The 18,307-nt window shown below is 40.5% G+C and overlaps 1 protein-coding gene across 1 annotated transcript in view; it reads left to right on the top strand.

The window, feature by feature from the left end:
* Window positions 1-18,307, top strand: part of lamc3 (laminin, gamma 3) — a 135,304-nt gene that overhangs the window by 13,771 nt on the left and 103,226 nt on the right. Inside the window, exons 3-4 of the mRNA XM_023279538.3 lie at window positions 14,345-14,475; window positions 17,919-18,085. Coding sequence (XP_023135306.2) covers window positions 14,345-14,475; window positions 17,919-18,085 — 298 coding nt within the window. The remainder of the gene's footprint in view (window positions 1-14,344; window positions 14,476-17,918; window positions 18,086-18,307) is intronic.

The raw sequence follows: 18,307 nt of genomic DNA, 5'->3' as shown, positions 1-18,307 counted from the left end.
GTGCATATTGTATTACAAGAACAGATTTGGTGGAAACATGAGAATATCAAATACATGCTCAATTAACATTTTATTTTTAAAAAAAGCATCTGGAGTGATACTCTCGAAAGAATTGGCCTTTACACATTAGTACTTCAGCACATATGGTTGCATCTTCTCATAATTGCTTACTTCTCAGAAAGAACTGTTCCACTCACTTGACACTGAGGGAATTGCAGTAATAGCAAAAACAGGTATTTAGCTCACAGACTAAAGAACAAACAATCATAAACAGCCCACGCAGGACATAATAAGCAAACCTTCTTAACTCTTCTTAGTTTTAAGTCCCTCTACCACTGCCAAAATCTGATTCACAGCATGTGGACACCATGTCAGCCACCCACCGGCCGAGTTTTTGTCATTCTGTATGCGGTTACTTTCCACTGTTCCCTAAGGCTACTGTATGTTGCTATTTTTACTCCCCATCTCCACAATAACAACAAAAATCCCTACCATGGAGTGGACATGCATCTGCAACAATCATGTCACTTATTTTAGAGGGGGCGAGAGGTTGTGATGATCAGGCCCCAGTCATGACCCACTCCTGCCATGTGCAAATCCTCTTCCAAACAATAATAATAAAAGCATGTTCTTCTGTTTGACCTTTCTAAGATTTAGTATGAAAATATGTCTGGCAGTCACTACCCCCCCTGTAAAGAAAACTGTCCTCCTCCACATCATTAAATGAGAAGAGTAAGTGTGGGTCTGTGGGGGATATGCAGTGTAACCTTGCATAACCATAACCTGCTCCAGCCTCGATTAAGGAAACTATCTTCCAAAACTTCAGAAAGTTGAGAATGTATGTTTCTCAGCCTGCCACTGTATTCAGTTTGCTGTATATAAGCATTACAAATCAATTTAAAGGTGCAGCAGCACAGCCAAAGCCCAGTATTTCAAGTTTTGAAACTCGTTTGTGAAACGTATCTCTGAATGCAACACTTAATAACAAACTGCTGAAGTAAACCAGAGTCAAAGCTGGCACATTTGAATCATGTTTGATTCATTCCTGTAAATAACAAAAATGTTTTGCAAAGGTTGGTTTTGAAGCATTATAAATAGAAGTTACTTAAATCCTCAAGTCACAAATTTGTCATTTTACCTTCAGCTGCTATTTACAATCACTAGAGGACCTTCTGTGGAAACATCAATAAATTGTTTGCACTTTAAACCTCCCAAACGGGTTTAAGGTGCAAATAAAGTGATTTGGAAAGAAAAGTGTAATGCAGCTGACACACCGTGAGGACTACATTTTGTATCTTTGCCTAAACACACACCTTAACCCCATCCCCCAAACACACATGTTTTTTCTGCCAGATGCTGTCTCCTCCTAAAACCTCCCCTCTCATCAGCGCTGAACGGGTGATGTCGCCACAGCCTCCTGTAGAGCAGAAAGAGGCAGCGTTCCTCAGGAGTGATCCCATTTTAAATGTGGAAAAGATGGAGGGGAGACAGCATTGGTGAAGCCACATCAACTCTCAAACATACGCTAAGCTGCGCAGAGCAGCAGGATAAGGGCATTTTCTCCTCATCTCTGGTATGTGAGGTTCCCTTGCATCTGCAGCAAGTGAAAATAGAAACGAAATGCACTATTGGATTAGCTTTAGTATTGTTATGGGTTTGGCACATTGTGTGGCAGGCTACTGTCAGTAAGACGACAAACAGCCGCGTGAGAGAGGAATGGGCACACAGGACTGGATTTGGCCCCAGAGATTCTACTCCATCTGTCCTGCTAGGACAACAATGAAAGGGGAGTAAATGGAAAAAAAAAATGTCTGTGGCTTAGCAATAGCCTCTTAAGTCACAGTCAAAAAAGACTTCTCTGGATGTTTCCTCAAGTACAAGGATCCTCTCCCTCCACCCCATTATTCCCTGCTTCATCTCTTTTTTTCCCCCCACTCAATGTGTATTACTCTGCTTCACCTCTTGCACTGGTGGTTCTCCATTTTTTTTGCGTGAGAACAGTTTTAAAACGCTTCTAAGAAAACATAGCCGTTGCCTGGTTTTCTAGTTTAGAGATTATTAAACTGTCCTTTTCTGATTAATCCCTTCACACTAGCCACAGGCTGCTATTTCAGCCTTTCTATCTATCTGTTATATAATTTCGTACTCTGGCAGGCTGGGACAATAGCAAGCTCTGTAGGTTTGTAAGACGGAGGAATGACTCTGCTCTCCTGAAGTTTTGTGAGGTGAGCATCATGTTTTCAGTCGGGAATGCATGCTTCATGCATTAACACAGAGAGAAGCATTTTTTTCTCGCCATGAAAGGATTATGTGGGATTAAGGAATTAAGGGACTAAGGATTTATATGAAGGAGGAATAGGAAACAGGTAGTCTGAGAGTCAACAATGGTGTGATGGAAGGAAAGCATTGTGCTCAGAATGGTGGAAGTCTGCCTTAATTTCTAATGATCAGGTTTAGTTAGAAATCTTGGGATGAAGAGTTTTAGAATGTGTAGTAAACATCAAATTTTGGGGTTTTCTTAGTCAGAAAACAAACCTTAACTCACCCAATTGGCACAGTAACTTCAGCTGAAGTTGTTTTACTTATTTATGCTCAACTACAGGGAATTTTTTATACTTATGTTGCTGTCATCATTCAGTAAAAGTCAAATGATTTTCCTTCTGTGTCCACAACACATTGAATTCATCTCACTATGTTCTGTGCACTGTAACAAAAGAAGAAAACATTTCCAGGTTTTGGCATCTTGAGCCATGAGTTGTGTTCATGAGGTTAAATCAATATACAGGATGAAACTTGAAATAATTCAGAAAAGCTTCTTGGTACATGAATGTACTATTAACATCAAATTAGCAAAATATTTTAGCCAACCTAGTTGTCTGCTCAAGGGATGGGAATCACTCAATGGACCACTTGGTTTAAAGTGAAATATTTGAATAACTAATTAATGGACTGTCCAGATTTCCATGCTCTTAAGATGAATCCTTATTTTGATATTCCTTTAACCTTTCACTAAATGCTGCCATGAGAGTGACATATTTGTTTTCTTTGTTGAACGTCTCAACAACTGTTGAATGGATCGTCACATTCATAATTTCCAGAAGATGTGTTCAAAAAAACAATAGTACAACAATAGTATTCCCCGACCGGCACCATAATGAAGTTGACATTTGTCATCAAGAGTGAAATGTCACAGCTATTCGATGAATTGTCATAAAATTTGTCATACATTCACGTCCCCTTCAGCACAATCATGTTAACTTTGGTGATTCTTTACATTTTCATTTAGCACCGCCATTAGATTAAAATGCAAGAATTTGACAAAGTACCTGCAAAACTAATATCCCCCTCCACCCCACACAATCAAACAGGCTAAAAGTATTTTTCCCCCTACATGAATCTTCTATTTTTGCTGAGAAATTTGCAAAAATAAAAGATTTCTGTTTCTGCAAATACTTTTTTCACGGCCCTGGCTGTCGTGCTAAACCACCTCCAACTCACATGGTGAAGGGCCCTTTAACAATCCAAGACTCACATGACTCAAGGTGCTAATGATGATAATTTTCTGAAGACAAATCTCAAGCCTGCCATAGACCCCCTCCTCTGTTTAGAGAAAGCTGCTTCAGTTCAATATAAAGGGCCAAAATTAGATCCCCCATCAGTTCCTCAGATGAAAACATCTTCAAGAACAATAAAGGGGAGTCCAGTTGCTTTCTACTGCTTTAAGGATCACCATGACCTGGATGACTGGGAATCTACACAGACAAAGCAAGGCAGTAAACATGGTTAATATTTTATAAATATCAGGTTGATATGTTAGTATGTGTTGATTTAAGTATTTAGTTCATTTAGCTCAAAGTTCTATATTTAGTTACAGTCTCATTGTGCAGCTGGCATGGATGTAGAGTCTTGGTGAACAGCATTTCAGCTACATCAACTATGCAAAAGATTTTGCAGAAAACCTGAATGATTAATCTTGACCTCAAATGTATAATTTGACACATGTAAACACATGCTACAATACTAGATTTATTGAAAGAACTGTCATTAGAAGAGTTATTTTGGAGCTATATAGCTATTAAAAGAATCACTGAATTTGAGTCACACACAAAATTGTTATTCTGAACAATAAAAGGATTACAATAGCATCTCAGAAGAAAAAAAAACAAGGTATCTTCACACCTGTTGAACTGTTGATAGACATCAGCTACTTCAGATTAGAGTAATAAATAGATCTGAAACCACTTCCCTTATAGAAACACACCAGTGCCTTCTGGTTTCTTAGCGTGGCAATACTGTTCCAATGACTGATGTCTATTGAACTGGTTTTGTTGATTTTACAGTTTCAAGGACTAATCCAAGAAGGTATTCAGTGTGTTTACCTTGAAATATTTCATTCTGAGCTGTGTCCAGGGGTTTATCTTGTCCTCTCATCTCTCTGTCCAGGTCAGCTGTGTCACAGCTTTCACAGTCTGAATGTGGACAGCAACAGCAGCTTTTCATTCTGGTGTTTGTTCCTCAGTCCGCATCTATACGATTACTGTGTATGTGGAATCACTGTGGGAAAAAAATCGAGTTAAAAAATCAGTTATTGCATTAGTATGTGAGGAAAAGCTCAACAGTGTTCAGTCTTTAAAAAAATAACCAGGTTTGCATTAATTTGGGAGTCAGCGCTAACATTCTATCACATTCAGTTCTGTTTTAGTGGTGAGAAGATGCCTCTTTGAATTTGTAATCTCAGGACATCAAATCTGTCCTGAGGAAAAATTTTAATTGAATTATATAAATTGCTGCTAAAGTGTTGAATAATTTATTTTCTGTGTACAACGTAATTAAGATCGCTATAAAATCTCCATATCAGATTCCCTATATTCAGAAGGGAAAAGTCCTCTTTATAGAATATAATTTGGAACATTAAGAAATAATGTTACAGGCAACATGAAAGTCTCGGTCCCATTGACATAGCAACTGCATCACATTTGAGAACAAGAAAATCACTCAGAGAGCTCAGTACTCCACCAAGGCTGCTCAGTCGTATCATTTCCTACGGATGAAATCTTTAATAAAAAATTACCTTGTGGTGAGCACAGGCATGTGTTAAGCATGCGTGACCAAAATATGTAGCAAATGGATGGGACTCGGAAACACCCCCACAGTGTAATCAATTGTTCCTTGTATCATTTCCGATAGATAAGTCCCAATAAGTCCACAGCAGTCAATTTGTAGTAGGATTGCAATCATGTGATTGTCAGCAGGCAGCTGCCACAGCGTTCACTTGTTGTCATAGTTACAGTGACACCATGCCACTATCACGCAATGATACAGAAATCTATAACAAATCCATGGATCCAGACTAATAGCTGCATCACTGCCAAAGTCTAATCACTTGTTGGCACTTGGTCCTTGTGGCATTTCTGACCTTCGCTCAAAATTTCATCCAAATCCATTAGTCCGTTTATGAGTACTGTTGCACGCTGATAGACAGACGGACAAACATACGCCGATCACTACATGACTCCACCGTGTTCCTTGGAGTAATTACGGAAACAGATATCAAAAATCATATTGCTGAACATAATTGTTGATTATTGCTGAATACAAATTATCATTAAGGTAATGATCACTGCTGTGGAAACACACAGCCATTCAAAAGCAGGTTATGATATAATGTTTCTCCAATTAAGCAGGTCAGTCATGTCTTTTTTTGTACTGCCAAATGAATGTCTGTCTCTGCAGATGTGCTGCTTCCACTACAACTTAAGCATCTGATTGCTCCTGTTGATTGTACTTCATGTGCAAAAATACACAAGCTAGAGTTAATTTGTTTCTCATTATCTATAAATGTAAACTTTTTTCCCTACCTGTCACTATTATGAAAATATTTTCTAACAATTTGATCAACTGTAATTTATCGTTAACCTCCTGAACCTTAAGATGTTTCTATTGAAACAGTCAGGAAATGTAATGACGTATGGTTTTGTGTGGGTGGATGATCACTGTGGAGGCTTTAGTTACATTAAAATGTGACTACTAATGGTACTGCTGGCTGTATTTCAATATGCTTTGGATGACATCGACCCACTGATTATAAAGCTGTGGAGGGATCAATATAGGCTAAGAATACATAGATTGGGTGGCAAATCTCTCAACCAGACCTGCCAAACACGCTCTCTCCTTCATTCCACCTCTCCCTCTCTGCCTTCCCTTTAAACAAGATGAGAAGACCCATAATTGACTGTGATCTGTTCTCCCATTAGAATAAAAGGCGGATCAATTGCACCATTTCTTTCATTAAATCTCTCATTCCTCCTCTATTTTAAGGGTGAGGGGACAGATGGGTGTAGTGAGCAGAGAGAAAGACGTCAGCCACCCTCTCTGCTGCGAAATCAAAGCCGGTGGGACGCAAAAAGAGTATTCTCTTCCACACAGTGCATCATCAAAATAAAGATGGTGGGGCATAGTCATCTTTAATGGTGACATGCTGGTTCCTGCTTGAGCTGCTAATGCTATAAAACGACAAGAAAACAGGCAACTCAGTTGAAAGTGCTAGGGATGAGAGAAACACTCCAAAATAGCTCTCAGAATAGCACTCTTGATTGAGTATAAAATGAAGGGTATAGAAAGGATGGAGGAAATTGCAACACGATGGGAAATACATGGTAGCGTTTAGTAATGAAAAAAGACGTAGGCTTCTTTCCTGCTTTACTGTAAATAGTTATTTGTTATGTTCTTTTATTTGCTGCAGGATATAGATGAGTATCAATATTACTTTCTAGGAAATTCTGGATACATAATCTATGTTAGAAACATATTTAAAACAATAAGACAGTTAACAAAGGATGGGAATAGTCTGTTGATTACCTTGTTCCCTTGGCAACATGTCCATGTAGCCCTGTAGCACCATAATATTGCAGGATGCTGTTGAACTCATTTTTAGCTGCAGAGATTTCCACCACATGTGCATCCCACCACTCTAGAGCCTTTACAGCTGATGCTGTGAGGCCATAAGAGACTGAAGGTGAGGCCAACCTAACAGATCTGTAATAGAGGCCATGATGTGACAAACAGCTTTTAAGATGACTGTCGCTTTATTTCTTCTCACTATATTGTCAGTACTTCCTGACTCACCACAATGACAAGGTTGTCACATATTCAGCAAAATATGTCAACATATACTGATTGGATTGGCAAAAAAAAAATTGCACAAACATTAATATTTCCCAGACAACAAATCCTAATGACTTCAGTGATCTCTGAATCTTACCACAGTGCCGATATCAGGTCAACATTATGATTTGTCCGGTGTTTTGGATTACAGCCAAATACCTGCAGAACCAATGACCCATCAGCCTCTGCAGTTCTTTGTGTTTAATGGAGATTCGGAAATATAAGCTGAAAGGCTGAACTTGCAACTGCTTGCAGGGCTTCAGTATTGTTTATCCAGTTTTATCAAGTGAACATCTGCTGTCATCTGTATGTTTGGTAATCTTGCAAAATAGCATGTCGCCAGAAATTACTCGCTCTGAAGAAGTGCTTCATCTCCAGATGCCTCTTCATTAAGTCAAATTTTTAGGTAATATAATTACGTTGACGTATGCAGGTGATATCGGCTGACTGGGAACTTTCTGTGTGGTTATCATGGGATGAGGATGAAAATAAATGTCCCATTTAGCACCCGAACTGCACATCGTAGCTGTTGTGAGTTGACCTTTTCTTAAGTTGTGCAGTGGTAAAAGCAGGTAGCTTAATTCCGTAAAATGCAAACCCTAAATAGCTCTTATGCAAACACAACAGACACTGGGAAAAAAAATTCAATCTCATGATTGTAATCAGTGATTAGCCTCTGTGAAAACATATCTATAAAACAAGCCCCACACTCTGTTTTGGTGACTGTCGCCGCTCAGACAGAATGCCTTTTTCATAACAGAGATGCAATCAGAGTAAATGCCTCAAGCAAACCCTGCCCAGTTTCTTTCAGAATTGTTTTTGCAATATTGTATTTCAATAGACATGTGCAGTGATCCAGCTAATGCAGTAAAATCACACCCCACAGGGACAAAATAGGCCATAGCCCGCCATATTTTGTCCATCTTACTGACAGTGTTTGTACGCCAAACTATCAGAACACTTCAACCAGGGACCGTTTCCAGGAGAAGAGAGGCACTGTAAATACAATATATGATAACAGAATAAGCCTCCACGTGTAGTTGCACATACAGTACATTAAATCAAGACTGTGGGAAAGAAAAAAAAAAACACTTATAAGCTTTCAAAATGCTTCAGTGATGGATAATAGTGGTGACAGCTCACTCCAGGAATCTTTTCTTTTCTTTTCTTGCAAGGAAATAAAGACTGCATATTTTTGTCAGGGGTTAAACCCACACTCTTTACATACAGATTGTCAACAGAGCATAAAATGATCCCTGTTCCTCTGTGTGCCATGTCAGTGTGCCGTTTCCTCTGCATATGGCTCATACAGCGCTATGCATATTTCATGAGGCTTAAAACAGGAATTGCATCCTGCCTGTTTTATTAGCATTTTAATCCCTTTGCAGATTTGCTGCTTGTGCCTGAGTCTGACGAGAGCGTACTTTCAATATAGAGACTTCACACGCTTCATCTGCTGCTTTTAAAATATATCTCCTTGCCATTATTCAAAAAGGGTCAAAGCTAAATTACATGAAAATGAAAAAAAAAACAAGAAATCAGTGCTGATACATAAATGCGCAGGTGTTTCTGACTCTCATGTACAACTCATCTGAATAAATATGGTGTTGTTTGCTATACCCGCGATCTAATGTGTGGCGCTTTTTATTGCCAAATGAGATTTCTATTTGAAATAAACAACACTCACCTCCTAACATGGCATTTAGATGTTTTCTCTAAAGTAATGGCTTACTTCAAAGGGAGGCTCTGTTGTCAAGTTTGTAAAGCCCTCTTTTTTCAATAATCACGCAGAAGATGAAAGCTGCTGTATGAATTCAAATTTAATTTGTTCAGTCATCCATTAAAACGGTTTGTCTGTCTCCCCTGCCACCAGTCCATCCCCTCTCTTTCCCTCCCTCTCTCACCGTCTCCCTGCCTCGCTCAGCTCACTCAGCTCTAGAAAGCTGTGTGGCAAATTGGAGCTCCAGCATTGAATGGCAATGAGTAAAAGGGGAAAAATACATATTGAGGGCACAGTGAACTTAAGCAATTAAATTAAAAAGTTATTAACTTTGGAATGAGGGACACTGCTCTCTTTCCTGTCACTGCCTGCAGCTGGAGGCTTCAGAGTTCAAGGAAACACACTGAAACAGGAATAGAAGAGAGGAGATGGGAAAGAGAGTGGCATGTAGAGGGGAAAAAAAGGAGTGATAAGGGAGAAGAGACAAGAGAGATTTTAGAGGTGAGGCTGAAGGTTAAAACCCCCGAAGCAGAGATGTCCTTTAAAGTGCTGTGTGGTGTCGTCGCTAACTTTGCTGTGTGTGTGGCCCTAATGCATATCTTTGTGTGTGAACCTGCTCACTTGATCATTACACGGTTATTGTCTTAAGCAAATGACTGGCTCTTTGCCACTCTCAACGCTTTAACCTATTCCTAAGTCAGCATCATTGTAGCATTGTGAGCCCAAATTCCAAGGGAGTGAGAATCAAAGTTAATTAAGCTTTTGCTGTGGTTTGCACAAATAATAAGTAATGGGCTGACTACTAATTAACCCTTAGAAACTGCTTCCTTTCAGTGCAGTAAGTGATAGTTGGAACCATGTGTGCTTTTCCTTACACAATTAACAGTGTCCCACCAAGCATAACTAATAACTCTTCCATATGATAATGGTCTCATGCTTTCTGATAAATGGAATGGTCTTTTTGTGCAGAAGAACTTTTAAACAAGAATGCATTTAAAACGTTTTAGCATCTATGTGTATGTTGAGCAGGAGGTTGGAAATAAAAGCAGGGAAATACCAGAATAATCCATAATTAAAGTAAATTTGTCAACAGAAGCAGAAAAGACATAATGCATAAAAACACACAATGAATCTCCTAGTTGTGGCCACATTAGACACTGAGCACAGATTAAATAGACAAACTAACACTTCTGTTCATGAAAACAGCCTCATGGACCCACTAGCTTGGTGTCAGAGTCTAGTTTTTAGTCAATGAACGTTAATCTTTTTGAGGCAAAGTCATGACAAAGAAATCTATTACTCACCACAGGAAATCTCTAACACACTATAAATTGGATCCTGTGTAACAGAGTCGACCACGCTGACCTCTGCCCCTTTGCAGCTTGTCTCCATTTATGTGGCACTTATGTAATTCTTTCACTGACAGTGCATGGGGGCATTTTTTGTCCTTTATGAAGACATTGTGGAGACACCACAGTTATTTCATTCTATTTTTTCTGCGCATATTGCAGAGAATGAGAATCATATCTGATCCCCTGTGCTTCACAGCTCTTCTCATAAGCCACGGGTGAAAATTATGTCATATCCAGGTAGCGTAGCGCAAAATGAAGAATGAGCATCGGTTCTCTCTGTGCATCAGGGTCATTCTGTGTCACCCAAATCCCATTAGCCAGTAGAGCCATGTCAAGCAGGGGCAAAGTCGATAAGCATGTGCCGGAACAATGGCGTGCCAGCCAGCTGCACTCAGTTCTGTAATACTGTAGTAATGGTTACCACCAAGTAGTAGCTCTTATGGGCATCAAAAGGCTGCCAAGGCACTGAACCTTCTGGAAATCCTGCTAAAGGGAGAGTGCAGAAAGGTGGCTGAAAAGGAAAAGAAAGAGTCAAGGGATACATCAGAGAGGGCATTTCAGCTAAGACCACTAAAGGAAGAATGAGTTGACCTGCAGAGTGCTGCTGAAAATGAGCCACCAGTTGGCCTATTAAAATTTTAAAAATCTTCCCCCTTGCAAAAGACCTGCTAGTTAGTGATTTTTTATGCGCCACCATTTGCACATTGCTGGCTTCTCCCTGAGTAGTCTTCCTATTCGAGTTTACGTACAAAGCAAACCCACGGGTAACACCCAAGTCCAGTAGTCATGCTGTCACCATTCACGCAAGGGTTAAACCAATCAGGAACACATGTGCAGCATATTCACACCAGATGTTTCGAGACGAGGCTGCGACCTCTTGATGCCACAGCAGTATGTCTGTTAGAAGTGTCGGCACCGAGCAACGCAGGTGGTCTAAATCCCAGGATCGTCTCCTTTGAAACAGGAGGATGGCAGTTGCGCTGACAGAACAAGAAGCAGCTCCTCTAAAGATAATTTAGCTCTAAATTCTTCCTGCAGTGCTGCTGAGGCTATTTTGAGCTGAGAAAGATCACGGTATGTACCTGTGAGAAGAACCTCGGGGGTTCAGAAGTGTCATCATTGTTTCATTTCTTGCTGTCTACCAATTAAACCGTTTTCTTTGTACGCCGAACAAAGAGTAATACTCAGCTGTATTGTTTTACATGGGAACCATTAGTAGGAAAAGGAATGGAAATTTGCTCAGTGATCATTTGGTATTAATGTGCAGATTTGGATAAATTCTGCAGTTGAAGGAACTATAACTGGTTTTCATGCTTTTCAATGTGCACATCATTTAATTGCCAATAGTTTTGAACTTACTGCAGTCCATCTAATATATTTCATGTATGTTTCTGTGATTTTGTTCCTTATAACATCCTTGTGGGCTCTTTGTGTGACGATGAATTAGGAGATAAACAATCACAAACTAGCAGCTACTGTCAAAGCATCTCTACATGCACTGTTTCATTTTCAAAATGGTCTTGCATTCCTATGTGAACTCCAGTAAATAGGACTGTTTGTTCTCTGTGGTGTACTTTCTGACTCAGGCAAGTTTTACTGCTCTGCAAGTCGACAATCACTATACAGCAGCATGAAACCAATAACTGCCTGGGGGAGGTAGGAAATCAATCTACAAAGAAAGTTTACAGCCATGCCAGTGGCGTTACGAAGGCATCTCATAGCAGTGCATTGACGTAAATGCAAAGTAGATATAATCAGTAGAAAACTTATTATTCTTTGACGATAGGGATGACTCAATGTGATGGCAGTATAATAAGATATTTTGGTCATTTAGCCAACAAGGGAGATTGCATCCCCTCTTATCCCCCCTTGAATTGCAAGGTATAATGTTTAAAATGTTCACCATCTAAGTGTAGCACATTAGCATACCAACATATGCTAAATAGCACTACACACAATGTGGAACTGCAGCTGATAGGAATGGTTTTTGTCTTGCAGATTTGGTTATAAACCAAATAAATAAATGGAAATTTTAACAGTTTATCCTAAAACTGTGCACCAAGTTCCATGTCAACCCAACAGTTTCTGAGGCTTTTAATTTGCATGTTAACCTGAAAATCATAGCCAATTCAGGATCACAAACACCATCCCACTGTAAATCATTTTACGTTTATTCAGCTTAGAATTGTTTCCCTGCTACTTTAACAATGTGAGTTAACTGGACTTTGGCTGATTAATTCGTTTAAAGTTATATCAGAAGTTATCAAAGTGTAAAACTATTTGAATTAAATTAACTGTACTTGAGAAAACAAGTTTACTAAACTTAAAATATTAATTTGGATCAACTCGACACATAGACAATAGTTAAAGGCTTTTCTAAGTGTAACAAGTTTCTTCTTCATTTAACTTTGGGAACTTCAAGATTGAGCTGTTGAAGCCGTTTTTGTCAGTTCAATCTGTTAGGCTGCTCCCAGTTAGAGTGGATAAATTAGAAGCTTATAGATGTAGAGGCTGAATACCATATTAACCTTATTCGTGTTTAAAATTGTTTTGATTGTTATAAAAAGAGACAACCCAGACCTAATTTAACATGTATTAAAGATGCATAGCAAAAATTTACCAAGTCTTAAACTAAAAAGGAAAACAAGTGTCTTTGGGGAGTTTTATGCACCTTATAAAGTCTGCTTATATTGTAGCTTTGCTGCATATGTCAGAATGCCTCAAGTTCTAAGAAGTTGTGTTGTTTAAAACATAAATGTGGTCTAAAAAATTAGATATTTAAAGTTAAATTACCTAGAAATCAGGAAAAACTCATAACAAATGAATTACATTGTATAAATCATATTTATTTAATGCAAACTAGAAAAGATAAGTTGATTTGACTAAATTCCTTAATGATTTTTGAATGATGTTCCCATTTTACAAACAGTCAAAACTGTCAGCTGCAGGTGGCACAGAGGACAACGCAGGAAACTACCATTCTCAGTAGGACTCATCCTCTGCAGAGCATCAATGCCTGGAGCACATTTTCCATTATCTAGAGCCATGTTGCTACAAAGAATATGTTGTGCTTTAGAAACTGATAACAAGGTAAACCAAACATGATTTGTAAAGTGTACACAGATTGTGCTTAACATCGAGTCTGACTCGACAGGCACTGTCTGACAAAGACACACTGTAGTACCAGGAAGAACATGAATGAACTCATCACACGTGTTTTTAGTCTGAGGCCTATCCGCTCCCATCTCCTTGTCTCCTATTGCCACACTTCAAAGGCGTCTCAGGGGAGAAGCTTCAAAACGTACAGCATTACAGGCTTTCTCAGGACTGCCACAGAGTCCCAAACCAGCCAAGAAACAGACAGAAAGTTTCCATCCAGCTATTTGTTTTAAAGTTGGTTCTGTTCACGGGTAAGAGATGTCATTTGTTCTCTCTTTACCTGGCCTGACTTTTATCTTCCACCCCACTATTGCACTTCCCGTTTGCTTTTCTACTGTTTGTGTTATCCCTCTTCACTTTCTTCTCCCGCTCTTGCTTCATCCCGTCTTTACCTTTGCAGTAGGCTCAAACAGAGGAGCTTAAATCATATCAGGGCGGGAGCTTTGCCAAGTGCCATCCATTATACCGAAGCAGTGCTGCAGTGTTGTCTCTTTTCTCATGTTTTTTTCATATTTCAGCTTTTGTCTCCATTAATCCCCTTATTTCTTCACCCTTCTTCCTGACATTAACTCAATTTCTTTCACCATACTCATTATCTCCCCATTACATCGGCTCCCTCCCCTGCCGTCACCCCTGTCCTCTTGATCCCTCATTCCCGTTTTCTTTACTCTGTCAGCTTGTGCTGTCTCACACGTCCTTGCCCGTTTTGCTTCTCTCAATAGAAGCCAAGTTTGGTTTCTACTCCTTCTTACTTCCTGTCTGCTGCCTTGTGTCCCAAGAGTGGCAGGAGCCGGCACACTGCCCCCCTGCCATTCTGCTTCGTTCCACTTTTTAAAATCAGTGACATCAAGAGGTGTTTTTTTTTCAGCTTTATTTATTTATTTTGGTCTCACCTTGTTGTTTTTTTTTCCTCTCCCCTACCTGTTTCTTTCCTCCTTTCTGTTTCCAGGAATGGGTGACAGCAACCGACCTGCTCATCTCTTTGGACAGGCTCAACACCTTTGGAGACGAGTTTTTCAAGGACGCTAAAGTGTTGCGCTCGTACTTCTACGCCATCTCTGATTTCTCTGTGGGTGGCAGGTAAGAGACACCAAGAAATGTCCCCTCCAGAACAATGTCACCCCGCATTCTTTCTGAAATGTTAAACATCAGTTACTGGTGTTGCCTAAATAATTCAGAATTTCCAGCTTCAGCATGTGTCACGTCAGTGCATTTATACAATATTAACTGGCTTTGCCAAATTCGTTTTGGAGGAAGCACAATTGCCGCCTGAGGATGGAGTTGTGGGTGGCAGGGATGGATGGATGTCCACAATATTGCATGTTTATAGATTCAGCCTTGATCTTGAATTACAAAAATAAAACCACCATAGTTTTGATTGAATATTTATTGATTTTGGTTGTGTCCCAAATTATACACTGCCCGTCCAAAAAAGGTTGCACACTCTAATATTTCATTGGACAACCTTAAGCTTTGAGAATGAGACACATTCGCTGTTGCAATGTTTCAATAAGCTTCTGCAAAGAAATCTTTACTTCTTTTCAGAGTTGCATTAAGTTTCTGCCAAGATCTTGCATCGATGATGGGAGAGTTGAACCACTGTGGAACGTCTTCTCCAGCACATCCCAAAGATTCTCAATGGGGCTGAGGTCTGGCCTCCGTGGAGGCCAATCCACATGTGAAAATGATGTCTCATGCTCCCTGAACCACTCATTCACAATGTGAATGAGCCATGAATCCTGGCATTGTCATCTTGGAATATGGTTGTGTCATCCGGGAAGAAAAACTCCATTGATGGAAAGACCTGGTATTTTTTAGTATACTTAGGTAGTCAGTAGGGCTGAACCCAAATATCCGAATATTCGGTCGTTGTGGTGGTATGTGAATATTAATTTTGAGATAAGAATATTCGGAATACACCCCCCGTCGTCGCCACTGCCGCCGCCACCACCACCACTGAGCTCCTTTACCATTTTGAAGCATTTGTAAAGCATTGGCATATCACAGTCTTGTGGACTGCAGTGACCTCTGGGGTCAGCATTACTTTTGATCGACCAGTTGCCTGGCTGTGTCACATGGACCTACCAACTCAAACGTCATGCTTCACTTCGCCCATGTTTGTAAACAGAAGACAAAATGCCAAAGACAGGAGCTATCCATGCTAATGTTAATGCTGTCAGACTCCGATGATGAACACTGCATGTCATCATTTTTTTGGACAAGCAGTGTACTTTTAGTTGATGTTGATTTTTTCGATATTCATCCAATATATTTTTTCCCATCTGCATTTAGTATGATGGTTTTGCTTTTACAAGGAACATTTTACAGACAGGGCTGCACAGTGGCTTGGAGTTTGTATGTCCTCCCTGTGCATGCGTGGATTTTTTCTGGGTACACTGGCTTCCTTCCACAGTCCACAAACATGCTGAGGTTAATTGGTGATTCTAAATTGTCCATAGGTGTGACTGTGAGTGTGGTTGTTTGTTTCTATATGTAGCCCTGCAATAGACTGGTGACCTGTCCAGGGTGTCTCCTGCCTTGCCCTCAGTCAGCTGGGATAGACTCTAGCCCCCTTGCGACCCTAATGAGGATTAAGTGGTGTATAGATAATGGATGGAGGGATTTTACAGATACATAAAAGACACGTGTCATCTGGGTAGCAATGTCTTTTCTTCACAACATATTTGATAATTCAGATTTGTTGTCTTTGAACTTATCTTTCAGGACACAGGGTTGTATAACACAGATGGATAGTGTGTATGTGTGTGTGTGTGTGTGTGTGTGTGTGTGTGTGTGTGTGTGTGTGTGTGTGTGTGTGTGTGTGTGTGTGTGTGTGTGTGTGTGTGTGTGTGTGTGTGTGTGTGTGTGTGTGTGTGTGCGCAAAGCAAGACAAGCAGTCAACACCTTATCCTGGGCTGCTTCATGTCTGTCAAACTGCCATCAGATGAAAGTAAACCAAGATAATCCTCCATCCTCCTTCCACTTCTTTTGCTTTATTACTCACAGTAATGAGACAGGACATGGCACCAAGGACCAGGCTGCACCTTGGCACTGCAGATAGAAGTGGACGATTAAGTAGTTGAGATGAAGCCTTCAAAAAGAATATAAACTTGATCTGACACCTGTCATAAACACTCAGGATCACTGCAGGGCCATGACAAATTATCCACCAGTGTCACAACACCTGAGGGAGAGACCCGCATGACAACATGTTAGCCTTATACCAGTGCCTTCTGTACAAGTACACATGCCCTTTTACACCACAGCACCACACATCCAGTTAGATGCTGTAAAAGATTCATTGTGATTTTTTATACAGTATATCAATGCAGTCGTAACCGATGGTGGACTGCAGCCTCAAGGTTAGAGAATGAAGCTTGTGACCAAAAGGTCACCGGTTTAAACCTTGGACTCAACTGGAAAAGCAGCACTTTCCACTCCTTCATCAGAGCAAAGCCCTTAACCTAAGCTGCTCCAGTGGTCAGCAGGTCACACTGGTTGTACAAGGTAGCTTCCAGCTATGAATGTGCCTATCAGCGTGAACATGACCATGAAAGTGAGACTATCTCGGCTTCAGCTGCCCTGAAGAAATGTAGCTTATAAAAATATGCGAGAATCACAGCGGTAACAGCCCACATATGTGAAAAATGCCTTCTTATCCTTTCGTCCTCATGTTACGCGAGGACTCATCACTCTCTGAAAAGTGCATACTGTACGCTTCAGGCCAACTGCCTCATAACATATTCAGTTAGAATTATCACACCTCGCATCCAGCGGAGGTCTCACGTGTGGATTGGAGGCACTTTGGAGTTACTAGCTTGTTGTCGTCTCAGAAACAACAGGAATAACTGGGTCTGAGCCTCGGGCAAGCACGCATCTGGTTCCGGGACAGCTGGCTAAATTTGACAGAGCTTGCCACTAAGCGACAAGTCCCTGTCCCCTACCGCAAGCACTCGACAAAACCAGCAACACTTCAGGAAATAGTGCACACACAGGAAAGGGTAGCTGCCAACATGCTTCAAAGGAAATGATGGGCTTTCCACAAGTAGAGGGACAAGATGTTAACAGATATTTACGGCCTGGGACTTAATCACAGTTTTATCTCATAAATATTATATGTTTGTGAAAGTTGTTAAAGACAAACAGATATTGATATGATGAAATATGAGCATGCAGAGACATACTATATACAAACACTAGAGATCTGACACCAGCTTGTTGCTAGGGACGGTGTGAGTATATTAGCAATGGCACATTAACACAGTTGAAAAGTACAGTTGCTGGAGTGGAATAAAAACCCTAGCTCATCTCAGACCATGTTTATTCCGGTAGATAAGATAATAGGAAGTGACAACTCCTTACGGTGGAAATACCTTCTCACTTCCCCCCCTGCCTTCGATTCCATTCACCGTGTGCATAGCTGTGTCTACACTTTGTCATTGAGAGGAAGCGTAGAGAGAGAAAAAGGAGTATAAGAAAGGTTGTACTCGCAGACTTTACTTAACCACCCATGTTTCTTTCAGATGTAAGTGCAACGGTCATGCCAGCGAGTGCGTTGAGGGGGAACACGGAGGCCTGGTCTGCGCCTGCCAACATCACACAGTGGGAGCCGACTGCCAGAGATGTCACCCCTTGTACCAGGACAGACCCTGGGCCAGGGCCACCGGGGACTCCGCCAACGAGTGCCTGAGTGAGTAGCTCGGTTGTGGGGGCGCTGTCATGAGTCCACTGGGTGCAGCCTTCTGGAAAATCCACAGGACAGTGTTAAATTCAAGTGACAAGCCCAGATTGTCAAAGGTCCCATACAACACATCAGTGTGCCACCTTACATCAAATCTCCAGCATGTCTTCAACTTCTGATCTCCTCCAATGCAGCTTTTGCATGAGAGTGTCTCCTTAATCACTGAAATCA

The sequence above is a fragment of the Amphiprion ocellaris genome, chromosome 17, assembly GCF_022539595.1.
Source record: "Amphiprion ocellaris isolate individual 3 ecotype Okinawa chromosome 17, ASM2253959v1, whole genome shotgun sequence".
Lineage (NCBI taxonomy): Eukaryota > Metazoa > Chordata > Actinopteri > Pomacentridae > Amphiprion > Amphiprion ocellaris.
Note: the sequence above shows the minus strand (reverse complement) of the source record. Positions and strands in the feature narration are given on the sequence as shown.